This window comes from Monodelphis domestica, chromosome 4 (assembly GCF_027887165.1).
Source record: "Monodelphis domestica isolate mMonDom1 chromosome 4, mMonDom1.pri, whole genome shotgun sequence".
Classification (NCBI taxonomy): domain Eukaryota; kingdom Metazoa; phylum Chordata; class Mammalia; order Didelphimorphia; family Didelphidae; genus Monodelphis; species Monodelphis domestica.
The window spans coordinates 9,663,763-9,691,719 of NC_077230.1; the positions used below are offsets into that span (position 1 = coordinate 9,663,763).

The 27,957-nt window shown below is 38.5% G+C and overlaps 2 protein-coding genes across 13 annotated transcripts in view; one reads left to right on the plus strand and one right to left on the minus strand.

The window, feature by feature from the left end:
• PKNOX1 (PBX/knotted 1 homeobox 1) overlaps nt 1–4,343 on the plus strand; it is a 141,719-nt gene extending 137,376 nt beyond the window's left edge. For all 11 annotated transcript variants that reach the window (XM_007493192.3, XM_007493198.3, XM_007493197.3 and 8 more), the window contains one exon: nt 1,158–4,343. In XM_007493192.3, coding sequence (XP_007493254.1) covers nt 1,158–1,369 — 212 coding nt within the window. In that variant the 3' untranslated portion in view covers nt 1,370–4,343. The remainder of the gene's footprint in view (nt 1–1,157) is intronic.
• A 3,768-nt stretch (nt 4,344–8,111) lies between these two features.
• The window catches only part of CBS (cystathionine beta-synthase), a 50,649-nt gene continuing 30,803 nt past the window's right edge, over nt 8,112–27,957 (minus strand). Inside the window, exons 12-17 of one of the 2 annotated variants that reach the window (XM_001375621.5) lie at nt 27,268–27,345; nt 26,830–26,964; nt 24,944–25,052; nt 17,856–17,940; nt 15,304–15,345; nt 8,112–11,689 (exon numbers count right to left, since the gene is read on the minus strand). In XM_001375621.5, the coding sequence (XP_001375658.3) occupies nt 11,580–11,689; nt 15,304–15,345; nt 17,856–17,940; nt 24,944–25,052; nt 26,830–26,964; nt 27,268–27,345 (559 nt within the window). In that variant the 3' untranslated portion in view covers nt 8,112–11,579. The remainder of the gene's footprint in view (nt 11,690–15,303; nt 15,346–17,855; nt 17,941–24,943; nt 25,053–26,829; nt 26,965–27,267; nt 27,346–27,957) is intronic. The other variant, XM_007493199.3, reaches the window with a different exon arrangement.

Genomic DNA, 27,957 nt, shown 5'->3' on the forward strand with positions numbered 1-27,957 from the left:
CCTTTCCAGGCCACAGAGCCTACTCTTTGGCAGAGAAAACAAGCAAAATAAGGGCCTTCCCAGCTCAGCTCCTCTTGGCTCCAGTTACTGTGGAGCCATCGTCCCATCTCGGATTGTCTCTTCTTGTTTTTTGTTGTACTCAGCTTTTCTCAACACATTTTGCTCATTCTTAGTCCTAATTCCTTGGAGTATTCCTAAATTATCTCTCCAAACCTGCATTTCCTTGTTCACTGCCTTTGTGTCTCTTAACAACTCAAGTGGGCCAATAGCTGTCTCTTTTGACAACTCATTTTTCTCATCAAAATTGTTTCTCTTTATGCCCCTCCCAGAAGCCTCTCCTTCTTCCTCGAGTTGTTGACACTTATCTCCTCTGCAAAGTTACTGCAAGTTACAAAAGTTACAAAGTTCTCTTTAGGAGCTCAGCTTCTCTTTCCCTGGTAGTGCAGAGGCAGATATCTAATCATGTTTCCTTGAATGAGAAAAGGAGGCAGGGATGCTAATGAAGGCTAATGAAAGGACAGCCGGTGGATTGCAGGCGCCCCTGGGGCAAATCCTGGAAGAAGGTCCTTTGAGACAGGAACCACTGGGGGAGGGGAGGAGGGCGAGCCCACAGCACTAAGATGGTGATGCTTTGCAGCTGTCAAAAAATAGGGTTCTGGAGCTCGGGGTCAGAAGAGACCCCCGTGTGATACTTGACCACAAACAAATCACTTCATTTCTTCACGCCTGTAGAACGAAGATTACTTCTAGTCCTTTCTTCACAGGGTTGTGGTGAGGTCCAATGAGTTCACGGGGGTAAAGCACTGGGTCAAACGAAGAGCAGGACATTATTAGAATGATTTCCTGATTGTCTCTCCCCCCTCCCCCCCCCCCAATGATGTTCCCACTGCTCTGGATCCCCATGGAAGGGCCCTTCTTATGAAGAGAACCTGCCAGAACCGACACCATCTGAGGAGTCTCGATAGTTTCATATCATAGAATGTCATCATAAGGTCACATGTATGCAGTTGCGTATTACAACTAGAAGGCTGTCTAGACAGTTAATGTTAGATGTTGTACCTTTCTCTATTCCTGTGGCACATTCTGTCGAGTTTTAGAGGGCGTTTTGCCTTGGTCTGGTGAGTGCTCGTCTCAGTAAATGTTCTTGTGCCCCTCAGGAGCTGTGGTGACCATCACGACCCCCGTGAACATGAACGTGGACAGCCTCCAGTCCCTGTCGTCCGACGGCGCTACGTTGGCGGTGCAGCAAGTCATGATGGGGGCCCAGAGCGAGGACGAGTCTGTGGACAGTGCCGAGGAGGACGGCGGGGAGCTGGCGGCCACCAACATCAGCGGCCTGGTTCTGGACAACAGCGACTCTCTGCAGTAGGGGGGAGAAGCGCCCCAAGGCGGGGAATGGACTCGACGGACTCTTTCTAGTTTGCACAGCAAACGTTTTACACAAGTTTTATTTCTAATGTTTTATATGTAGATATAGAAGGGTGCACTTTTTGTATTTCCTAGTAAGCTTAAACAGTCTTTGCAGGTACAGCAACTTCTTTCAATGTGTGTGTGGTTTTTTGTTTGTTTGGGGGGTTGGATTTTTCTTTAAAGGTTTAACTCTAATATAATGAATGACAAACATCCCTTGAGTCCCTTTATGATATCAATGAAAAGTGCTACCATTTTCTAAAGAATTATGCTGTTTTAATTTTTCTGTACTTTAAAGTAGATCTCTGTGGGCTCATTTAAATCTACAGCCAGTACATTTGGATGATTATTTTAGGCCCATCTATTTAGAAGAAGCTTTTGCACCTTAAAACTGCCAGTAGGAGGTGAACGGCAACACACCAACATAAAAGACGTAGGATTAAGTTGTGATTGTACGGCATGTGAGCTAAGCTTAATTTCTCTCATTCAGCGAGCCTGTTTCATTTGTTATTTTTTTAAAAAAGGAAAAGAACTCCTATTTTTACTTTGCTGGAATTACTGGATAAAAGCTATTTTTATAAATTGATTACTAATTGGGATTATGATTATAGTGAACACAATTTCTAGAGAACAATAGCTATTTAGTAGTTCCAAGTGGAAGTGTCTAAACTTGACCAAATTGAACGAATGTGCCGAGAGTTAGTACTCCCCAGTCTTCAGAATCGATCTCCGAGCCATCCCACAATCCTCATTTACTCAGAGTGATGACGTAAGAAACGCCATATCTTGAGATGACTTTATACAGCCAGACTCATTTCACAGTCGATCCAAACTCCTCTGGCCCCGGTAATCGATCTTAAACAACTGAGTGTCCACATTTTTTCTCATTTAGATATTTTGATTCGTTTTTTACCCCACGAACCATGTTGTTTTTTGGAGCTTAACAGCCAGACGGCGCTATGCACAACGCAACATTCTGGAGACGTTCAGGACCCTGGACAGAGAGCAGACAATCTTCCGCAAGCCATTGAACCCTTTCGTTGTAATGATGGTTTGATTACAGTGTTTCCCTCCGGCCATCTCCGCTCTTCGGTGGTTTTTCCTGTTCAGTTGTTCAGTTTTGATCCTGAGAGTTAATATTTCTTCCTGTGCTGTTGAAGCAGGACTTCGGAGACTGTCGACCATTTTGAAGTCCAGAAGTCATTCCCCCTCTGACGTTCTTCCACGGCTTGGGAATACCAGGAGAGCTTCTGACTCCCGAGTGAAAAGAAAATATATGCTCCTTCTTTTTTCTCCCCACACCAGCTTGATTTGCTTGTGTGCGAGGTTAAATGGCTTGGGAGCGTCTCCGTTAGAGCCCGTTGGGCATTGAACGACCATGTAATGAAGTGGGGTTTGTCCATGAAAATGGGTTTTCCTGGCACCATTTCCACCCAATGGAAATTAAACATAAATTAATCTTCAGTATATTATTGCATACATTTAGTCTTCTAAAGAGAAATTGTTTATTTGAAAGACTTTCAAAAATGACTTAGAAATGACTTAGCTACTCAGCAAGGGAAATAATACATTTTTTAAAAGCAGGGATTATTTTCTTGTCAATTTTTAAAAGAAAATTAAATACATGTAACAGGTGAAAACTCATTTATCAACTTGGTTTCACTCTTCCCTTGCCTAGGCTACTTTTTTTAACCAGAAAGGGGCACTGTTTCTTCCCTTTTCAAATTATTCCTAGTATCCTTATGAGTTTTTCATTTCAGATGAACAGTTTTGTATTGGTTTAATTTAATTATTCCAGTAATTTGGAAATCATGTTAAATTTACTATATTCAATAGATTATGACTTAAGGATCCTCTTTTTGCTTTATTTGAGTGCCAAACTACAGTAGTTTGGAGAATGTAAAGTTATTTTCATTTTGCAAATTGAGAATCAGAGTTCCATAAACTTCAATAATTTGAACAGTGATTCAGGCCTAAGTGAATTGCATGGTTTTTTCTCCTTTGCCTCTTTTTAGGTATTTGAAATTGTATCCCTTCAAACTAAAATCCTTAATTACCATTTAAGAAGAATAGGCAAAAGATAAATTTAGGTTTGGGTGGGGAACATGCCATAAAAAACCTTCAATCATCATTACTAATAGGGTACAGGCACTTGTTTGATGTCATTTTGATGGATGAACCATTTTTGGTTTTCCCTCAGTAAAATCACCAATCATCACTTTTCCCTTCCATCCATTCCACATATCGAAGAGCATCTCTGAGATGTACTTTTCAAATGAACAAATTGAGTCCCAAACTCTGTTTTTTCTGAGTTCTTTCCCTTAGGAGGAGCCTTCCAGATGTGTTTTGCAGTCTGACTTCTTGCATTTTGTTATTGATGTTGTTGTTCCTGTTGTTCCCTCATAGATCAGATAAGTTAGGTTGGCTTTGCCGAACCCCCAAAAACTTATTACTGCTGGACTTGCTCAACTGCTTCAGTGTTTTGGGGATTTTCCCCCAAGTGGTGAAAGAAATTCCTCCTTTTTATCCAGTGCGTGAACTAAGCTGGGAAAGAGCACAAGTATGCTGTTCAGACAGACTACCAGCCACTGTTAGTCACTGTTGCGTGAAAGCAAGCAGACCGCCTTCTTTCTTAGGGATTCGTTCCTTGTCATCTGTTCAGTGAGCTTTGTCTCTAACCTGTGTGAGACCGTGAATAGGGCACTTTTCCTTGGTACACAGATCTAGACCTCATCCAATCTCTGGCAGAACGTGACGAAAATATTCCGGCAATCTTTCTTTGTTTCGAAGTATATTTGGTCTATGAAACTGACAATCTTTAAAATGTGAATATGTAACATTAAGGTTTTCTTGGATTGTTGTCTTTAAAAAGGATTTTTGTGAAGCGACTGATTTATCAAAGAAAATAATTAAAAAGAGAAATATGCTCTGTGGACGATGCATTATTACATGAAAACAAAACTCATCTCTACAAAACACATTTGTTCGTTGAAGTCTAATGACTTTAGAACTTTCTCTTGCCATTTAGGTATTTAGTGCCATCACTGCATGGAACAAAAATGAATGTGCCATTGGGGTTGTTGGGCTCAAGTTCCAGAACTGTAGAATCTCAGAACTGAGAGAACTTGGATCAAACGGGACCTAAGCTGCATTTGCACAAGAATCCTGTTTACACCCCCCCCCCCCCCCCAATAGTCATCCAGTTTTTGTTTGGAGACCTCCACTAAGGGGAAAGCCGTTGCCTCTCGAAGGTCCCTTTCCACTCTGGGGTCATCCTCACCGCTAACATTTGTTCTGTATGTGAAGGTACAACTGACAGCTGTAACTTCTGCGACTGAGCAGAACAAGTCTAGCCTCTCAGAGTTCCTTCAGAGATGGTCCTTCATTCGTGTGAAGGCTGTTCTGTGTCTACCTGCACCAGATTAAAAATCCCCACCTCACTGCAGCTTACTGAAGTCCTACCCAAAATGCAGTGCTCAGAACTGAACGAAACATTATAGATCAGAGAGGCTATCTCCAACTCTCATGTTTTGTTATGCAGAGGAGGAAGAGGAAATTTTTTTGTTTGTTTTTTTAATAAACCCTCACCTTCCGTCTGAAGTCAATATTGTGTATTGGCTCCAAGGCAGGAGAGTGGTAAGGGCTAGGCAATGGGGGTCAAGTGACTTGCCCAGGGTCACACAGCTGGGAAGTTTCTGAGGCCAGATTTGAACCTAGGACCTCCTGTCTCTAGGCTTGGTTCTCAATCCACTGAGCCACCCAGCTGCCCCCAGGGGAATTTGATTTTGACCAACACTTGAAACAACTTTTTTTGGTTAAGATGAAGTCAAGGACCAGGATAAGGACTAGACTGGTGATTTCTTTGGTTTGGGAAACTCCTGGGTAAGAAAACTCCCTCTGTCAGTGTAATTTATAATCTCAGAAAGTTGAACAGAACACTGAGGGAGAATTGACATAAGTTGCATGAGGCTGAGGCAAAATTTGAACCCAGATCTTCAGATTTCAAGCACAGTGCTCTAATCACTGTGTTCCTATGCCTCTTGGGCTAAGATAACAATAGCAAAAATACCATTTTTTTATGGAACTTAGATTTGATTAAACATTTAGTCCCCCCACCTTTTTAAATTAAATAGCATTAATAAAAATCTATAAAAAAGAATTTGTTGTGTGGAGGTCTTTTAGGAAACATAGACCTCTAAACAAAATAACTTGGGTTTCTTAATTCTAAGTATCAATATTGCTAAAAATAATCTTTATTCTCAGTTTTAAAATGTCTTCCTAAAATGAAACTATAGAAGACATTTCCTACGTGAATATTATTTTCTTATCAAGGAATATATGTAAAAAGTCTATAATATGGAGTGAATATACATTTTTCATTCATAATAGCTTTGTTAAATCACTTAAAGACAATATACAGATCAACAAGCTCGAGCATTGAGTTGAATCTAATAAGATTAAATGGAATAGAGATAGATGTAAGACTTGTGAAATTGATGTTTTGAATACGGTTACAGGCATTTAGAGGGAGGGCTCCTTGTTTTAATATTTATTTATGATTTATTCTATTTTTATTTATTTTGTTAAATAGCTCCCAAATATATTTTTAACATTCATTTTTTGACCTCCACATTTTTTTTCTTCTTTCCAGCCTCTTCCCCACTCAAACAGTATGATACGTGTTATACATGTGGTCATGCAACACATTTCCATATTAGTCCATGTAGTGTAAAAAGGGCAAGAAAAATAAAGAAGATAAAAAAATGATTTCAATCCGCATTCAGAATTCATCAGTTCTCTCTCTGGACATGGATAGCATTTTTCATCACGAGTCTTTTGAAACTGCTATGTATCATTGTACTGATTAGAGTAGCCAAGTCTTTCACAGTTCATCATTACGATATTACCGTTACTGTGAACAATGTACTCCTAGCCGTGCTAACATCACTTGCCTCAGGGAAAGGGTTTCTAGCTAGTTCTGAACAATATTTGGTAGATTTAGAAGATTATAATCCCAATATGTGGGAGAAGAAAATGAGGCTACTATTAAAATAAGAAGAAATCTCAACTTTTTTCTTCTTTCTTTCAAGAGAGTACAAAGCAGGAAATTGAAGCTTTTAGTTTAAATTGAAAGATGAAAAAAATGAAAATGTAGAATAAGAGAAAACTTTGGAATAACCAGAAGTATGTATTTTTTGGATCCTATAATAATTTGACATTTTGGAGCAAAGCTAGACATTTGTGGAATACTATTTGCAAGGAACTTTTCATTCATCAGTTTTCAAAAGGTTGGGATTACAGAATTTCAGATGGCATCCAAGACAACCCCTATTTTGAAAAAGAATTTTTCCCATGACTAGCAAATGGTTATCCAGTCTTTGCTTGAAGACTTTGAGGGAGAACATATTATCTCATAAAGCAGTAGTTTCTGCTTTTAGATAGTTTTTGTTTAGAGGAAATTTTCCTTATATCAACTCTAAATTTACCTTTTTGGAATTTTGATCCATCACTCTTGTTTGGTCCTCAATTTCTCCTTGTCTATGTCAGTCCCTCAAATAACAGAATATAGCCATTTCCCCTTTAAGTCTTGTCTTGGATAAACATTGTCATGTCCTTTGACGCATCCTAATGTGACATGAACTGGCCCTTCATTGGATTGGCCACTTCTTAATACTCTGTATTTTGCTATTGCCGTTCCCAATATGTGGTACCCAGAAGTAAATTCAGTAATTCTATTGTGACCTGACCAGATCAGAGTGCAATGGGACCATCATCTTCAGTGTACTCAAAAGTTACATTAGCTTTCTGGGTTGCCATTACGACACTGTACCTAGTGAGTGTGCAATTCATTAAAAATTTCATTAAATCTCAAATTTCATTAAAATCTTCCAGCTGGGCTGCTATCTAGCCCTGCCTCTCCATTTTCTGAATCTGGTGTTTTAAACCCTAATGGAAGATTTTATATTAGTCTCAAATGGCATCTTGCTTAATTTGTGACCATTGTTTGAAAGAACTGGGGAATTCCAATCTGTAGAAGACATGACGATGATGTTGGTAACCTTCAAATATTTGGGGAAGAAGCCCTAAATTTGTTCTGGACAGCCTTTGACGCAAAACCAGGGACATTGATTAGAAATTGCAGAGACCAATTTGGATTTGATGTGATAGAAAAGTTCCTATGATTAGAGCTATCCAAGTAGGCAAACCCTCCTTCCAGGAAAGGCTGGATGACCAATCATTGGATACATTATAGTGGATGGTTACAGACAGCCTTGAATGAGTTGAATTAGATAAAAGGCCAGCAAATTCGAGCCCTTAGGCCAAATATGGCCTGTTTCCTGTTTTTGTATAGCTTGCAAATGAAGGATAGTGTTTGCATTTTTAATGTTTTTTAAAATCAAAAGAATATTTTATGATAAATGAAAATTATCTGAAATTCAAATTTCAGCGTATAAACAAAAGTTTTATTGGAACACAGCCATGCCCTTTGGTTTCCATATTGTCTATGGCTGTTTTGGCGCTACCCTGTCAGTTGCTCCAGAGACTGTATGTAGTGCTGTCATCACTCCTTGACTCACTGTAATTTGCAGTGACATTTGACAGTATTTCTAGGCCAGTGCATGTCAGCAAACCTCAGTTGTTGTTTTTTATTACCAGCGCATACCCATCAATGCCAAAACAAGAACAGTAGACTTCGGATGTCATGCTTTTAAGACACAGCAGAGGGAGGATTATTTTATTCTGAAACTAGATGGCAAAGCATTGTGTTTATTAAGCAATAGCATCATCACCGTGCTAAGACATAGCAGCATTATTAGACTTTAGTCATCCATCACAATATCGCTACAACTCGTCAATTTCTGAGTGGACCAGCAAGGATTTTACTGATGATGAGTTAATGAAATCGCATTTGATTGCAGCAGCTGAATAAATGTATGCAGAGAACATAAACTTGTTGAAGACTATTAGCCTTTCAGCTCAATTAAACTGACATATAATCACAAACACCCGATAGCAGGATTTGGCAGTACGTTTCTGTGTGAAAAGACAATTTTCAAAGATGAAACAGGTAGAACTTTTATTGCAGGGCAGCATTGACAGGTGAACACTTGCAATTGATTTTGAGGATGGGGAACACTAACTGAACCCCCTCAAAAGTTCCATGTTATCATTATTAGACATGCTCTACGAAAAGCGTACCCAGTATTTTTATATTTTGAATATGGCCAATAAAAAATGGCGGACATTTATTTTCTCTTGTGTATAAGTACCTGCATAATATTCTGCCTCTTGGCCCACAAAGCCTAAAATAGTTGCTATTTATATTTAGCGCTTTTTTATATAAAAAGTTGTTTGATCTCTGGATGAGAGGGCCATGGCGGTTCCTTTCAAATCTGCAATTTTGTGATTTAGACCAGAAGGTTAACAGAAGTACTATCAACTGATAATAAAAAGGTGAGACCAAAGAAGCCCAATAAGTGACTTAGTACATATAAACACTGGAGTTACTTGCTGAGCAGAGACAGAGATAGCAGCCAAAAGCAATAGTTTCTAATGGAAACATGAGTAAAATCTAATGGAGGTGTTCTAAATCATGACCAACAAGAAGAAGAATAGACATTTTCATCCTCAGGCTCTTTGAAGCCACTCCACAAGAGGAAACATTAAGGCAATTTCAGTCATCTTCACAGCTTAGGACCAAGAACTCAAAGGATAAACTGGGAACTAATAACAGAATGCCACCATCCACTCCCTAATTCCTAACTCAGCACTCAAAAGAAAGAAAGAAGATGTAAGAATTGGCCACTGGAGTCTAAGTGAGGTGCAGAGAAGGAGCAATGGAGTGGGAGCAAACCATTTCAATTAGAGACAATTAATGTTCACATTCCTTGCTTTCATGACCTTCTTTGAAAAGATCACAATAACCAGGAAGTCGGTCAGGAAAACCATTAGCATAATTGACTATATCAATAACCAAACTAACAGAAATCACATGATTGTCTCAATAGACACAGAAAAGGCCTTTGACAAAATACAACACTCATTCCTGTTGAGGAATAAATGGGCCATCCATTAGCAAGTATCATCTGCAATGGGGACAAGTTAGAAGCCTTCCCAATAAAATCAGAGGTAAAACAAGGCTACCCATCATCACTACTATCACTTCATATTGTTCTGGAAATGCTAGCTTTGGGAATAAGAAAAAGAAATCAAAGGAATTAAAGTAGGCACTGAGGAAACTAAGCTCTCACTCTTTATAGATCATATGACAGAGAATCAACTAAAAGACTAGTTGAAAGAATTTTAGCAAAGTTGCAGGATACAAACTAAACCCACATAAATCATCAACATTTCTACATATTACCAACAAAGCTGAGCAGCAGGAGATAGAATAATTCCAGTTAAAATAACTCGCTTCTTTTCAAAGCAGGCACCGTCAACTCTTCACTTTCCTCCACCTCACATATCCAGTTGGTTACCATGTTTTGTAAATTCTGCTACCTTCATGTTTCTTGAATCCAGGCCTCTCCACTCACAAAGCCAACCCCTCCATTTGAGTCCACGTCATTTCTCTCTTGAATGATCACTTCTCCCTGTCTCAAATCCCTTTTCCTCTTGAATCCGTTCTCTATAGTTCCTGACCTCAGGCTCACACTACAGTGGGCCTAAATAAAATATTTCATTTTTATTTGAAGCCTTCTTAAATTCCTATGTTTTATTTTGTAAGCAAATAATCAGTAAAGAAGTACACGTCCATGACGTATATTTTGAGGGGAGTGCCTATCTATCAGAAGGCACAAATTATAAAAAGGGTTTTAAGAGCACAGCTCGCAGAGCCCGGGACCAGCAAGCCAACATGACTCTTGTCACATTTAGGCAACAGGAATCTGTTGGCAGCTTCTTAAAAAATGTTGAGCGACTATTTTCATAAAAATATGAGAAGCTTTTCAGAATGTTCTACTCTAGGACTTCTCCCATTGTTCCAGAGCAATGGCTGTTTTGTCTTCGATACTTTAATAAATTGTTCACAGCTATTTAAAGCAGCCTCCCTGACCTGCTAAAGAAAGTGGGGGGGGGAGCCCTCAAAACAAGATAAATTCATCCATCTGATGTGGGTAAAGCCTGAAGTCAGAAGTTCTTTTTTTCCTGCAAAGAGTCAGAAAATCAGTTGGCTGATAATGCTCTCTGCTCTACCCCAAGCCCAAATGTGTATCAGTTCTGAACTTTGACTAAGGCCCCTTGGTCTACGCTGCCTGATCTCATGGCTGGTCCTGCTTGATCCAGATAAGAACTGAATAAAAACCGACCTCATTTCACCTACGCCGAGTGCCCAACTCCGTTCTGGGACGCCATCAGATGGCTTCGTATCCTTCCACCCTGGCCACCCTTTTGTGCATCTCCCCTCACTGCTTCATTCTCTGCTCTGGTCTTGTATTTCTTTTAATCTGGAGGTGCTGCATGTCCCGGCAATGCCAGTTCTCACCTGAGAAGTAAAAGCCTACCAGGGAAGTAACTAAGGATTTAGTGGCTAAGCCTCTATTCCAAATTTTTTTACTTCAAGAGTATGTAAAAAGCAAGTGTTGAACCCAGAACGACATGCCTTGCTAAATGATCCCCTCTTTTCTCTGACGCCAGGAGAAGGAAGAGCGAATTGTGTATGCTTCTTATACGGTTTCCTCTGGCAACATGACTGGCAGATAAGGGATATTATTATTATTATTTCTCTGTGCAAGACTTTGATATTTCCAATCAGCCCAAGTCTTGGCTGAGACAAGCTAATAATTTTGTCCCATCCAGCAAATTTCTCCCTCTTTGGGCTACCTGAAGACATAAACTCTAAAAGAAAATGCGACATTTTCAAAGTCACCAAATTCATTCTAATATACATAGATGAAGCTCTGTAAAGGCTTATAAGGAAAAACCGATGCCATTTCCAGTGATTGGGCTAATGCTTCTTTACGAGGTCAGATGCCACTTTAAATGCTATTTATTGACTTCATTGACTCATTCTGTTCACATAGCAAATTGATGCCTTGAGATTAAAAAATACCAATTCTAGATACCCAAATGATAAAAACATCGACAATTGTCCAAAAAGAGAGTAAGAAATGAGAAGATCGCTTGGTAGTTTTCCTTTTAGTGGCTTCTTTCTCGCAGAGTACTTGAGATTAAGTTGTCTTCTGTTCTCTTTCTCGGGCAGCCACAAAATTCAGCAGATCAATGGCTGTGACAACACCAAACACCATCTGCCTCAGAATAGAGTTGCCATTGCTGTGATCTGAGGATTTAAAAGAAATCATAAAAGAAAAATGGACTTGATTGGTTTCCCAGAAGGCTTAACTGAATATCAAACTTGCTTCAGGTAGCTCTTAATCGAGTCATTCAAAGAAAGCAGAACAATTCTGTCCCAATCAGGGAACTGCTGGGCTTATTAACAATTACACTTCAGATGATTTTGCCCCAGTATGTTCCAGAGTAGTAGGAAGCAATCTGATGTTTACCTCAAACCTCTCCCAACCTCAAATAAGGCATCCTTTCTAGAACAATGTAATCTTACATGCAAGATAGCGATATAGAAAGCAATTAAAGAGCAATTATTTTATTCCTGAAATATTAAACACATCTCTGAATAATTGTTACTTACTGCTTTGGTTAAAACATTTACCAGTCAGCTGTAAAGAGCCTTAAAAAAACCCAAACTCACAAAATACATCAAACTTCACAATTAAAACATTCTTTCCCACCTATAGATTAGATTTAGAGAATTACAGGACCTCAGGAATTTCATTCCATTTGCTACCTACTTTTCAACCAATAAACATTGATTAAACGCCTGCTATGTGTCAGGCACTGTACTAGGTATAAAGAGGAAAATGAAGTAGTTCTTGTCCTCAAGAAGTTTACATTCCATTGGAGGAGACAAACATGCACACTTAACTTTTGAAAGAAGATAAATTAAGGCTTTTCAGAATAATGATACCTCAAATTTAACCAATCTCAAAAAAATGTGATAACAAAGTGCTTTGCAAACTTTAAAGCCCTATGTAAATACTGTCTAACAACTCTAGTGACTAGCACATAGTCAGAGCTGTGATAGAATAATAAATGTTTGTTGACCTTGCAATGAAGAAGTAAATACTGTAACTATATCGTGGATAGCACCCACGTGGACAGTAATTTCTTTATTACCCTTCCAGATTTATTTTTTAAAAAAATGCATCATTTGTTTTAATCAGCTAAAATCTGCTTTCTCACCCTTTACCCCTAATTGAGAACATGATCTAAATAAATTTCCATTGGCTACATTAAAAAAAAAAAGTCTAATTCTGTATTCTGAGTTCCTCCCCTCTCTCTCAGGAGGTAGATACCCTATGAGCCCTCTGGAATATGGGCTGATTATTACATAGATAAGAGATCAGCACAATATTATATCACATTTATATGACATAACTTGTTATTCATCAATTGACAGGCAACCTTTCAGATTCCCTTTCTTTGTGACCTGAAAAAAACATATTGTTGCATATCCTCATAGTTTGTTTCACCACAGATCAATCTCTCCCTTAATTGATTCACCCTCAAATTTATCTTTCTTGCTTCTGTCCTTTCCCCTGTTGATTGGAATGTGCTTCTAGATCACCTGATGATGGCGAGGTTCAAATGTCAGCTGCTCCCTCTTCCCTCCTTCTTGTTTATAAAGGTGCCTATTTGTGAATCTTTATCCATATGAAATCATTTTTACTAACCTTATTTTCCTTTCCTACTCCTAACTCCCTACCAAGATATTTTTCTTTCCAGTCTTTTCTTAAACTCTTCAAGACACCCCAAGACTTTATCTAACTGGATTCTCTTAAAAGAACCCTGATGATCACAGGGTTCAGAGGGGACACATGTATCATCGTTCCCAAATTTCAATGTAAGTAGTTAATTATTATGTGGGTTTTTAAAAATCCTTATCTTCCATCTTATAATCAATACTGTGCTTTGGTTCCAAGGCAAAAGAGTGGTAAGGGTGGGGCAATGGGGGTGGTCAAGTGACTTGCCCAGGGTCACACAGCTAGGAACTGTCTGAGGAGAGATTTGAACCAAGACCTCCCTTCTCTAGACCTGGCTCTCAATCCACTGAGCCACCCAGCTTCCCCATCACTAATCATTTTTTGTTCTGCCATTATTGTTCATTAGTTTTTAACTTATGTTTTTCTTTATTCCTCTTGTTTGTTTGAATTCCAAAGTTTCTCCATAGTGTTCATCATCATTCATCATCAAGAATACTTATAAGTCGTCTTTTATTAAAAATCTGTTTTTCCCTCTAGCATTAGATTCTTTTTCATTGGGTATGCTATTCTTGACTGTAAGTCTCATATCTTCAGTGTTCTGGAATGCTGTATTCCAAGATCTCTTCCCCTTTATCATGTGTGATCCTGACTGTGGCTCTTCAGTACTTTCCAATTCTTTCTTTCTGGCTGCTTCCAGTATTTCTTCTTTGACTAGAAACTTTGGATTTGGGCTATGATATTCCTGGGAGTTTTCATTTTGAGGTTTCTTTCAGGAGATGATCATTGGTTTCTTTTCACTTTACCTTCTGGTTCTGACAGATATGGGCAGTTTTATTTTAAGAATTCTTTAAATAGGAAGTCTAGGTTCTTTTTTTGGGGTCACAGTGTTCAGATAATCTAATGATTCTTTTAAAACTTATACCTTCTGTCTTTGAATCAAGGCAAAAGATCAGTAAGGGCTAAAAAGCTGGGGTGAAATTATTTGCCCAGCATCACACAGTTAGGAAGTGTCTGAAGTCACATTTGAACCCAGGACACCCATCTCCATGCTTGGCTCTATCTTCTTAGCCATCGAGCTCCCCAGGTCTAATGATTCTTGAATGTTTTCTCTTTAGAGTATTTTCCTGGTCAGTTATTTTTACTATGAAACACTTCACTTTTTCTTTATTTTTCAGTCTTTTGACTTTGCTTCAATAGTTTATGCCTTCTATTTGGCTAATTTTAATTTCCAAGGAGTTTGTTGCTTGGGCAAGGTTTTATACCTCTTCTGCCAAGATGTTCATTCCCTTTCCAATTCTTTCTTCCAGATCTGTTATTTCTTTTCCAATTTCTTCTAAAGCACTCTCATTCCATTTATAAAAACATAGAAATTCTTTTAAAATCTCTTGCTTACGCACCTCCAGGAATTCTATTTGAGTTTGTACCCATGCTGTAGGATTCTCTGAGGCTTTCCTTATAGATGTTTTGAAGTCATTCCCCTCCTTCCGTGTTTAGGTCTCTAGCATCTCTGCCACCAGAACAGCTCTTTATGTTGGGATTCTTTTTTTATAGGCTTATTTTTCTAGCCTACTTCTTAACTCTGAACTTGATGTTAAGGGGAATTCTACAACACTTTTAGGGGGAAAAGTCTGTGTTGGTCTTACTGCTCTTTTCTTGGGGTATGGACTGTTGTGTGGTGACATAACCATAGGTATAAACACTACTACTACTACTACTACTTGTATAAGTGGAAATTTTCTACCCTCTCCAAGAGGGAGGAGTTACCTAAATTTATATACAAAGGTAACCATGCAATGTGGTAGAGAGAGGAGAGGAATTCTGGGAAATACAAGAGGAATTCTGGGGAACGTAGTTCAAAGGTAGAAAATTTCCACTTACACATACACGCATACTACTACTACTACTACTACTACTACTACTACTACTACTATCACCACTACCACCACCGCTACCACAACCTAACATTTCTATAGAACTTTAAAATTTGCAAAGCCCTTTAAAAACAAAAACTCATTTGAGCCTTACCACTACCTTGTGAAATAAGTACTACAGCTATTTTATTATCCTCATTTTGCAAATGAGGAGACTGAGTCTCAGAGATGGTAAGTGAACATACCTGAAATCCCTCCTATCATTTCTGACAGGGACTGGTCTTGTGCTGTAGGAGCCAAGGGCATTAAAGTGGAAATGTTAGACAAATGACCGTGTCAAAGAAACCTTACTGGTAATGTCCACTACATAAAAGCCAACTCCAAACATTCACCCTACGATTACAGGTGGAACAGTAGGCAAGAAACTAAAAAATTCTGAAAAGGCATCATTTTTATGAATGAACAACTAATAATTGCCTAGATAAAAAAATAGAATTTTTTTGAACTCTATAAGTCAAATAGATATGATGTCTCTTTGGTCCATCTAGTCCTTATGACATGAGCAATAGCCTGAGACTAGCTTTTTCCTTCAGTAATGAATGCCTTGCAAAATATCTCAGCAATTATAGCTAGCTTACAATTTTAGCACGCACACACACACACACACACACACACACACTCACACTCCCCCCCCCTCCCCTCTCAGTGGATTGGAGTGACAGTTCTGGATGTGATTTTATCAGTGTGAGAAACTCCAATGAAGAAATTACTCTTCTTTCCATTAGCAGATCAATAAATCATATATAACTTATAATTTTGGAGAGATGACTAGAAGTGCTGAAAGATTAAGTGAGATGCTCCTGGTTCTACAGTTAAGCACCCATGTAGTTAGACTTGAACCCAGATCTTCCTGATTCAAAGGCTCTATTCACTTACTCCATGTGGCCTTGAATTTATACAGAATTTAAAAATTTAATTTTAATATATACTCTAATTTTAATAATAATAAAATAATATAATAATTTTTTAAAAGCACGTTTTGTTGTCTGACTCAGTGACTCTGTAGACCATAATATACATGAGGGTTTCTTGGCAAAGATACTGGAGTGGTTTGCCATTTCCTTTTCCAGTGGATTAAAGAAAACAAAGGTTAAATGATTTGCCTAGTCATTTAAGTGTCTGAGGCTGAATTTGAACTCAGATCTTCTTGACTCCAAGCTCAGCATTGGATCCACTGAGTCACCTAGCTGCTTCACACAAACAGTATAAGGTTGATAGTAACAAGTGTTTTCCAGATTTTCCAGATGAGAAAGATCAAATCTTAGAAGTGACTTGCCTCAGTTTCAAAACTAGTCAATGATGATGGAGCCAGAATTCAAACCCAGGTCTTTTGAGTCTTTCCAGTACTGTTTGCAATAAACTATCTCTCCATGAAGCTAAGAATTCATATAATAAATTTTACCTTTGCAAGGTAACCAAAACAGTAGCTGACCAGTTTCGGTAATGAAAAATTCCTTTGACTCAATTCTTTTCCTGAGTTTTTCCTTTAAGTCTTAGTCGACTTGATAACATTCATGAAGGAGGTTAAAAGGGCTGAACACACGACCCCTTTAATGGATTTGGCTCCAATGGCACAGGACTAGAGTCCTGAGAAAGTCAATCTCCCGTGTGGACAACATAGTTTGGAAAGTTCCACAAGGTCTGAGGTCTGGAAAATAGCTTCCTCTAACCCTAGGAAGACCTTCCCTCTATTATACACCCTCACAGCCTTGGGCTCTGAATCCTGCCCCCTTCTGCCCATTTTCTATTGGTTTCTTCCCTCTCCCTTTCAGAGCTGGAAGGGAATCTGGAGGTCCTCTGGTTCACTTTGGAGAGGTTTAGATAATAAAGGTGGAGACACTGTCTCAAGAAGGCTACTGCTACAATGTCCTTCTTAGAGTGGGGAATGAAACGTGAGGGAAGAAAGAGAAACTTCGAGGACTGGGAGAGGAAAGTAGGTCTCCTTGGCCTTTGGCCTTAAGATTTTTCTGTTTTTCGTAGTTCAATGGATGATAGATTGGAAAGTCATTGACAACCTGGCCTGAAGAAATGAGATGAAGAGCACAGGTCTTGGAGAAGGCCATGCCCGTGCTCGCAACTTTACCTCAGATCAATTCTTTGCACCTTCAAGCTTGGGATATGCACATGAGGGGATTGGTGGGTCTTGTGTCTACACCAACTAAAGACTTTTTAGGGTAGATACCTAGAAAAGGTATTTGTGGTTTCTGACAGATTCCATTGAGGAGAGGAAAATGGCAGCCTAGGAAAGGAAATAAGCGCATTTATATGGCGCCTACTATGTACCAGGAAAGCACGCTAAGTGCTTTACAGATATCATCTTGTTTGATTCTCACGTGAACCCTGCAAGGGAGAGGCTGTTACTCTTTTACCGTTGAAGAAACAGAGGTAAACAGAAGGTAAGTGACTTGCCCAGGGTTACAAAGATAGGACGTGTCTGAGGTTGGATTTGAACTTGGATCTTCCTGACTCCAGGCCCAGTACTCTATTCATGGTGCTAGAAAGTAGCAGATTTTCGTACCCAAATGCCTAGAGCCTGCTTTCATGCTTCTAATGCTAAAGAACAAGGGACAAGGGCGTTAAGAAAGACTAGTTTTAAATTATTTCTTAGAATTTCAAGTTAAAGCTAACACAATACTTAGAAAACAAGTCGAAAAATAAGGAACTTCCACGCACCCTGGATTTTGGCCTTGTGCCTTATTTTCCAGTATCTCTACACAAGGAATAAGAGTAAACTTACACTGAATTTGTTCGTGAACCACTAGGGCAAAATGGTCGGTCTCCAGGATGTGGGAGAGCATCCCCAAGGTGTCTGTCAGGTGAATCTGCAAAGGAAAGAGTCACTATGTTTATGCAGCTCAGAGGAATATTACCCCTATATAAATGAAGGCACAATGATTGTGGAACACCCATCTGCGGACTCTCTTAGCTCCCCTAGAGAGCTGTATCTCACCCATATCCCTTTGAAGAATCGTGGGACAAAGAGAAGGGGAAAAAGCTATGAGATGCCCGATTCCTTTTAGGTCTTTCAGTTTCTCACTTTTTAGCTAGTTTGAATGGGTACAGAGAGAGGGGAAATCAAGGAGCTGTTCTGTCTGATTTAGAAGCTAGAACTCCAGTCAGAGGCTTAGAAGACTACCTGAACTGAAATCGCAGTACTCACCTGAAACCTACAGACCTTCTTCCCCAGACAAATGAACACACTCACCTGCAGCTCCTGAACATTGGTCTTAATCTCAAAGACCGGAGAACAAAATGGAGAAAGGTGAGAATGGAAGCAGAATGGAAACTGGGAAAAGGGGAAAACCAGGAAGCGAATCAAGGAATGAAAATAAAGATCGTAAATTCTGCTAAGGAGAAAAAGGGAAAAGGGAAAAACTTGCCCTGACCACAATGGCTGAACTCTCAATGGCTTCTTTTTTGCCTCAAGCCTTCTCAAAGTAGAGAGCAAGTGGCGAATTTATCGGGTGGATATGGGCAAAAGTCACCAAAGGTGGGCCAGGATGAGTTGCAAGCTAAATTGGAGGAAATGTCTCCATTGGTGAGATCATAGTTTTTGAGAGATCCGTACCATCTTGGTACTTCGATTAAATTAGACATTTATGAAAAATAAGTGTTGAAATGAAGCTTGTCAAAACGGAAGATAACCAATTTCCAGCACTGATTAAAAGAGGAGCTTAAAAGACAGAGGGAGGGGGAAAACCAAAGGAAATAAAAGTTATTTGTGCCCTTACGAAAATGTCCACATTTGGAGATTAGAGACGTATTCTACAAGAATGATTGTAAAGGAAAAGAGGTACAGCGTGAGTTCTTCCCAAATAACTTTAAATCATTACGTGCAGGAAGGTCATTGATTTGCTAGAATATACTAGTGAAGGAAACCCAAAGTCTTCGACTTTGTTTATGACCACCACCAAGGCCAGGTTCCTCTTGTACAAATATTGGTTTAGCTAAACAAAACGTTTCAACAGGGCTTTCAATTTTGCAATCATGCTTCCCACTTCCCAGTGACTGAGAAGTAAAAATGCAAGAATGAAACGAACAAACGTGTTATGGAAGGAGAGGCATTTCGGAGCCTCATCCCAAGGATTTGAACTATTCAGGGTAGAGAAGACGAAGGAATACTTTTCTAAGAGTACTAAGAAAATCAGTGTTTACTTAAAAAGTCAATCCTCTCCTCTTGCAAATGGAGTCTTCCTGTGGATCCACCATGTTCCACGAGAAATCTGTGTTTTCAGAAGAAAAGCATCTGCTTGATCACATGGGTCGATGGGGATACGATTGGGGATGTAGACCCTAAATGATCACCCTGGTACAATAGGTCTTGATCAATGACCCATGGAAAACCCAGTGGAATTGTGCATCAGCTATGGGAGGGGGGAGGGAGGGAAAGAACACGAATCATAGGAAAATATTCTTTTTTTTTTTAAAAAAAACCCTTACCTTCCGTCTTGGAGTCAATACTGTGTATTGGCTCCAAGGCAGAAGAGTGGTAAGGGCTAGGCAATGGGGGTCAAGTGACTTGCCCAGGGTCACACAGCTGGGAAGTGTCTGAGGCCAGATTTGAACCTAGGACCTCCCATCTCTAGGAAAATATTCTAAAAAAAAAAAAACCAGAAATCTGTGTGTTCAGAGTTAATTTTGGCATGGTAGAGGGAATCCTAACGTCCTACCAAAAGAAGGAGCTCAAGTTGGGAACAGTTTTCCTTACCACCTCACTGTTTTCATTAGTTTACAAGTCTCCTGGTGAGAAGCAGCTTTCTGTAGCTAGGGAGGGGCGCACGGTGTAGGGCTAGATTTGAGCCCAGCTCCTACTGACTCTCTATCCACAGTTCTAAGTTAAGATGTGGTCCCACCCGTATCTCCTCTGGGAAGATCAAGTATGAAGGCAGAGGAATGTAAAGGGCCTGGCTAGCAGCATCAATTCACTGGTGAGATTCTAGGCAGTCTTTATCAGTTCAGCTCTGAGTAGCAGGGTCATGGGAGATCAGTCTGTGTGGATAGAAATTTCTCAATGCCTCTCTGGGGGAGCAATTGGTGGCTATGGCCCTGAGCTCTTCTACCAAAGTTCTCCATCCCAGAAAGAGTTGGGAGCAGACATCTAGAGAGCTGAGAGGTAAGCTACACTCCTGGGAGAAGACAGAGTCGGGGCCGGGGGGGGGGGTACGAGAAGAAAGGGGAAGATGAATAGAGAATAGAGTTCTCAGGAACAGAACTATGGAAGAGCCCCACTGACAGGAAAGAGCAAAGACAATAGTATTGTCTGTTTGCTGAGCATGGAGGCTGACAACATTGACATTTTTCTTTTTCTCACTCTCCCACTTCCTGCCCAAAGTGAGTTCTAATGAGCTTCTTTCAAGTGCTATATAAGGTCTTGATCAATGACACATGGAAAACCCAGATGAATTGCTCATTGGCTATGGGAGGGGGGAGGGAAAGAACATGAATCATGTAATCATGGAAAAATATTCTAAATTAATTAAATAAGTTGATTAATTAAAAAATAAACAAAAATAAAGTGTTATATATCTGATCTTGACAAACTGGTATAAGATAAAATTCCAGTGGCCCAGTGGATTTAGAGCCAGGCCTAGAGACAGAGATGAGAGGTCCTAGGTTCAAATCTGATCCCAGAGTCTTCCTAACCGTGTGACCCTGGGCAAGACACTTAATCCCCTATTTAGAGCCTTTATGGCTCTTCTGCCTAGGAACAAATACACAGTAATGATTCTAAGATGGAAGGTAAGGGTTTAAAAAAAAAATAAAACTGTGTTATCTTAAAGCATCAGTGTGTGTATTTTATATGCTTGAGAAATAGGTAGGAGGCGGCTCAAAATGAACCAGAGAATCTATTGATAGAAATAAATTAAAGTCAAGCTTCAAACCATTCATGGTAGAGATAGTGCAGATTCTGCCGAAGAAAGTTTTGGGGGCTGGGGAGGTGTTTTCTCTTTAGAGCACACATGCTTTCTACAGAACTCTCTTGCCCTCTCCCTCTCTCTCCCCCCCCCCCCCTCCATTCACTCTCGCTCTCACATGCCCACACTTTTTGGCACACATATATTCTACAATACACATACTCTCTGGAATGTTCACACTTTCTGTCGAATATGTATCTCTGTCTGTCTGTCAGCAGGTGCCCCCCTCAACCCCTCAAGAATAGCTTTAGGGGATGATGGGCCTTGGCAAATGGGAGGGAGAGGGAGAGAACACAACACTCTTTTCCAGGAATTGTGGCCAATTGCCTTAGGGATCTAAGGCAAATAATCTCTCCAACAAGAGGGAAAGGGGCCCAGCCATCCTTCTTAACTTCTATCCTAACTCTAGAGCCCTTTGGTTAAGACTAAAATGCAAATCTTGGAATCAGAGGCAATCAAGAGGGAGGAGTCACTTGAACCTCTAACTATTGTTACCTTTGCAGATGACAAAGGAGATCCACTACACGTGGACTAATATTTGTATAAATACAATGATCACATTGATGTACTACATTCTGGAAAGCAATTTATAATTACGCCCAGAAAGTCTCTAAAGTGTGCATATTCTTTGACCATGTAACCCCTCCAATGCATTATATACCCAAAGAGAGCAGAGAAAGATGAAAAGGGTTCATATGCAGCTCTTCTTTTTGGTGGTAAGATAGAGGAAATGAAAGAGATTCCCATTAATTAATTAATTAATTAGTATTATTTAATATTAATTAGTAATAATGGCTGAGCAAACTATGCTATATTGATGTCATACAATTATTGTTCCACAAAAACTAACAAGAGGAAGAGGTTCTGAGAAACCTGGGAAGAGTTACATGATTTGATGGGAAATGAAGTGAGTAGAGCTAAAAGAATAATTCCCCCAATACCTACAACTTTGTAAAAAAGAAACAACTTTAAATTACTTAAGAATTCGGATCAATACAGACGCACAAGCTTTGCAGCTCTTGGAAGAGAAGCAATAAATTCAGGATGCAAAATGAGTTAAATACAGACAATATAAGAATTTGTTTTGCGTGATGACGTATATCAGTTCATATTAGTTTTTCTCTTTTCTTTTAAATGTGAGGGGGAAAGGATAAAAATGCTTCACTGAAAAAGGAAATGAAAAATCATATATAAAAAAGAAAGTGAATAAAATATTAAAAATAAGTCTATGTTTACATATGATGGTTCTTCCATTCCCCAATGATCAAAGCAAATTTTGAAAGGAAGAAACCCAAGCTATCAATAGCTGTATGATAAAATGCTATTCACTTCCCGAGAAAGAACTTTTAGAATATAAATGCAGATAAAAATCTATGATTTATCATTTGTTTATTTGGGTACGTGATTTGGGGTTTTGGTTTTATGAGATTATTCACTTACAAAAATGAATTAAATATAGAAATATGTTTTGTGTGATAATACATGTGTAACCCAGATTGAATTGCTTGTCAACTCTGGGAGGGAGGGGAATGGAAGAAGGGAGGGAGACAACATAAATCATATGACTTGGAAAACTTAAATGGAATTTTGTTATTAAAATAAAGATCAAACATTAAAAAAAAGAAAAAAGAAAACTCTAGATCTGGTGAGGTAAACTAAGTCTATGGTAAAACAATGAGAAATTATCTATGTTCATTGTCCATGTGAAAAACTTACTTAATCCCTTAGCCTATGTCACTTTCTCTATAAAATGCTAGCTGAGATCAATAAGCCTTGCCTCTGATTGCTACCAGCTTCAGTGGCCCTCCTGACGTGTGTCATCCTTCTCACCACGTCTCATTCTCCTCACCCCTTCAGGACCCCCAAATGTTTGCTGGTATCCCCTGATAGGATCAAGTAAGGAAATGCTATGCAAATCCTAGCAATATAAACCACAAATATTTAGGTGCTAATTTCATTTTTATTTCTTTATAAAATTAGTAGGTGAGGGAGAAGAGAAAAACTATTATAACATGACATGATGGAAGCAAACCCTTCACAGTCATGAATGTGAATAGGATGAACTCACTCATAAAATACAGAAGAGTAGAAAAATGGAGAAGAGTGGTAGAACAGATCCCAAAATAAACCCCAATTATTTTTGTTTATAAGAAATGCACTTAAAACAAAGGTGCTTAAGGAGTAGAAAATGAGGGGTGATGGTAGAATTTATTACCTCTCAGTTAATTTTAAAAAGCTGGAGTTGTCATATTGATCTTAGACAAAACAAAACTAAGAAGATTGAGATAAAGAGATTAAATAGAAATTAAAAATAAAGATATTACATTAAGTTAAAAATAGGCTCTAAGTAATTAAAAAAATCAGTATTTATGCACACATTTACACACATTGAAAGAAGGACAATATCTAAATAAAGGAAAAACTAACAACTATGAAGGCTAAGTAAACCAATAAGATAATAATTTTAGGAGGTTTAAGTGTGTTTCTCAGACTTGGATAAATTTAATCAAAACAATAAGAAAGAAGTTAAGGATCTTAGTAGAATGATGGAGAATTTAGGTTTGACAGACTTCTATAAGGCTGTTACTGAAGAGCAATCTTAAGGAATGTACCTATTTTCAGCATTACACAGTACCTATAATTAAAACCAACCACATACTAGGGAACATTAAAAAGCATATATTAGTGATCATAAAATAAATCCTAAAAGGCAGAATTAGTAAAGACATTTAAAGAAAAACTATGTTAAAAATGTAAAATGTTATCTATACAAATCTAAAGAAGATATGTCTAGGTAAGCACAAATTCCTCCCTTTAGTCAATGTGACCATAAGGTCTAAGAATATGACTTGTATTTGTCAACAGATAGAATGTGGTTAGTTGCAGGGTGGGAGGTAGTGGTGGGAAAGTGTTTCCTCATTTGTTTATCAGATTATAGCTAGGTCTGGGGAAAAAAAAAAAGTATTGCTACATTGAAAAGTATTTTGCTCCAATATATTCAAGGCTCTACAGCGTTTTCTTTTCAAATCTCCCACTACTTCCCAATTAAAAATTAAATAAGGGGGTTAAACATGTAAGGAAGTACAATAACAACTCTTTTCTTGCCAGGATATTAGCTATATCCTGCATAAATTCAAAGCTGGCTAAGAAAATACTTTATGATTTGGTAATGGTTCCACAAATATGGTTCCACCTGCTTTCACCAAAGAATTTAAAATGTAGTTCAAACCTCACAATTGTAGGTTTTCTGTTTTCTCTCTCCTGTCATGAGGGCAGGGACTATGTAGCTCGCTATTCTCTAGCACAGTATCTTGCCCAAAAAGGTTACAAGAATTTAATGGGATCTTTAAGAAGTGACTATGAAGAGAAGGCATACTGAATTCTTGAATGCCTCTACTACTGTCCTGCTCCAATCTCCTCCTTTGGAAATCACTAGTCTTCAAAGGCTGAGCTCAAGTGTCTTGTCAGAGTAGCATTGATTTATCTCTCCAGGCAAGAATGACATTCTTTATGCACACCTTGAGCGAAACTTATCTCACTCTCATTTTATGTCATTCCCGTAGGACTGTGCCTAGCACATAGTAGGTGATTAATAGATTCTCATTCTCTACCTTTCCCTGTATATCACCATTTTAGTATGCTTATTTGAACATGTCTTTATTGCTTGTTCTCTAATAGAGCATTAACTCCATGGGGACAGGCACTTCATAAATGTTTGTTGAAGTTGAATTTCCAGAATTAAAATGTAGATAATATACCTCTCACTATGAAAGGCCACTAGTGAACAGATTTCCCTCTAGGTGTTCCTAATCTTTTAGAGTACACTCTGATAGACAAAAGGCTCATATAACTTCAAGTAGAGGATTATGTATCTGCTTGTATGTGTTAGGTGAGTAAATGATATTTTTACCTGGCGAAATTGCTTATAGATGACATTCCTGACTTGATCTGAAGGCTGAACCTTTCCAGCAAGCAAGGATGAAAGCATGTTACCAAGGGTGACCATTCCCAATATCACACTGTAGGACATAGAGAACATAGAGATATATGTCTAAAATGGAGGAATGAGTCTTCTTTTCCAAGCTAGACAACATCAACAGAATGCTCAAGAGGCTACCATAAAAGGCAGAAATGGTTTTGTCCTTTTGGGCCTTTGTGGTTCTTACTTTATTAAAAAAAGAAAGAAAGAAAAAGAGAACATCTAATTTTTTATTGACCTTTTTTGATTCTTAAAGCTTTCATTAGACAAGTCATCACCAATTGACAAATGGTTAAAGGATTTGAATATGCAGTTTTCAGATGAAGAAATCAATCAAAATTATCAATAATTATATGACAAAATATTCTAAATCATTCTTGATTAGAGAAATGCAAATTAAAACAATGCTAAGGTACCACCTCACATCTATTAGATTGACCGATATGACAGTAAAGAAAAGTAATAAATAGTGGAGGGAATGTGGTAAATTTGGTACACTAATACATTGTTGGTAGAGTTGTGAACTAATCCAACCATTCTGGATTTGGAACTATGCCCAAAGGACTATAAAACTGGATATACCTTTGATCCTATAATACCACTACTACATCAAAGAGATCAGAGATCATAAAACAATGGGGAAAGGACCTACTTGTACAAAAATATTCATAGCAGCTTTTTTTGTGGGGGCAAAAAATGGAAATCAAAGGGATGTCCATCAATTGGGAATGTCTAAATAAATTGTGGTATGTGATGATGACAGAATACTTTTGTCCTATATAAAATGATGAGCAGGATGATTTCAGAAAAAGCTAGAAAGATCTAAATGAATTGATACAAGTGAAATGAGCAAAACCAAGAGAAGATTGTGCACAGTAATGGCAATATTATACAACAATCAACTGTGAAAGACTTAATTACTCTCAGCAATAAAACGATCCAGGACAATTCTGAAGGACTTATGATAAAGGCTATCTACCTCCAGAGAAAGAACTGTTGGGTTTTCACATTAGTTTGTTTATTTATTCATGTTTGTTTGTTTGTTGGGGGTGGTGGTGGTTGGCTTTATGAAAATTCTCTTAAAATAATGACCAGTATGGAAGTTTGTTTTGCATGATATAATCCATATCAAATTTCTTACTATCTCTGAGAGAGGAGGAAGAGGACAATTTAGATCTTATAATTTTGGAAAACCTATGTTGAAAATTGATATTGCATGTAATTAGGAGAATAAAATGTCTTAAAAAAATCTTTTCACTTGACAAAAAACAGAAAAGACCTAAAGCTATGTCATCACTCACTCTATAGGAAGGATGGGACCATGTCTACTAGACTCCGATATGAAAGGCAATGCAAGATTTGTTATTAATTTGAACTGCTAGTTCCAAGTAAACAGGATATTTTGGTAGCTCTACCAGCACAGCGGTTTGCCTACCACAGGCATTTAATAGACAGCTGCTAAATGAATGAATGAATGAATGAATGAATGAATGAATGAATGAACTGCCCACATGTTCTCAGTTTTCACATAATGCTGAGCGAACAGAAGAAAGCTCTCTGTAATGAATTTATGGGCAAACATAGGAGAGCCTGGTAGCTGCATCAATGGAGAAAATACCTACAAAATGAAATCACAAATTCACTAGAGTATCAGTGGACTGGGTGATATGGAAAGACCTATTTCTTCTTAGTTACCAATACTATAGAATCTATAGAAGTGAAAATGAAATATAGACCATTTGGTACTCTGCAAAATTGTGTCTAAGGAAGACTTACACATTTTCTTTTTGGAGGGATGAAGAAAAGTCTAGACTTACCCAGATTCATCAACAACTGGTACCTGGTCGAAACCCTTCTCTCGGAGGATCTCAATAGTTCGTTCACAGGTCACAGTTGGCAAGACAGTCAAAGGTGCAGACAAGCTTAATTCTTGAATCTTGAGGTGCCACCACCTGGGGGAAAAAGGGTAAGAAGTGTGTGCTTCTGTGGACCGAAGAGAAAGGCAAACTTAGAGCCAAGATGAAGAATTACATAAATGAGAAAATACTCATTAATTATTCTACTTGGCTGCTTATCACATTCTGTCTCATTACAGCATTATATCTCATTCTTTAAACATTTCTGGCTCCTGGAGATGAAATCTTTGCTCAATTGTCTCCGTGTTCTTTTACCATACCAGTCAGATTACGTAGAATATTCAGTGTAGCGAGTTGCCAAAACACTTATAGTTGGCATTTTGTAAAACATTTTCTTACCATGGTTTAGTAATCGTGATATCTTCTTCCTTCACAAATCCCTTCTGAAGCATCCATTTGTCACTCAGAAACTTAGACCTATAAATCATCAGAGAAACAAAATGACCAAATCCTAGAGGGCTTAAGGACCGCCACAGTAATCACTTCCTATGTGCTACACCTCAGTGGAATACTCTGTCTGAAATCCCGCAAATATAGTTTGAAGGGAGAATGAATTGAGGAGCCACAGGTTCTGGGGTTGGAATGTTCTACAGTGGACTCTCTTACAATTCAGAGTTAGTTGTGAAATGCAAGACTATATTACCCAACGTATTCAGAGAAAAGTCCTTCTCCTGGATGCTCTAGAACTCCTCTTGTGCTAGGACACACACCCACTACAACTGGGAAAACCAAGGAGAACCTCAGGATTAATATCTGCTGGTCATAAGCTGATCTTCAAATGTACCAACAATGTAGCAGTGGGTCCAGCAGATGCTATTAGTGCTCCTGAAGAATTCTTAAAGACCTGCTAGTGGTACTGACTACAGTGGTTCCTGCTACACTCATTCAAACACTCTCTTAATTTCTGAGTAATATTTCAAGTCTTCATTTGTATCCTGACCTCTATGTGGCTCAGGTTCTAGATGCCCATCTTTCATATTATCTCCTCTGTGCTTGACACTGCCAGAAACAGCTACCGGTCAGAATATA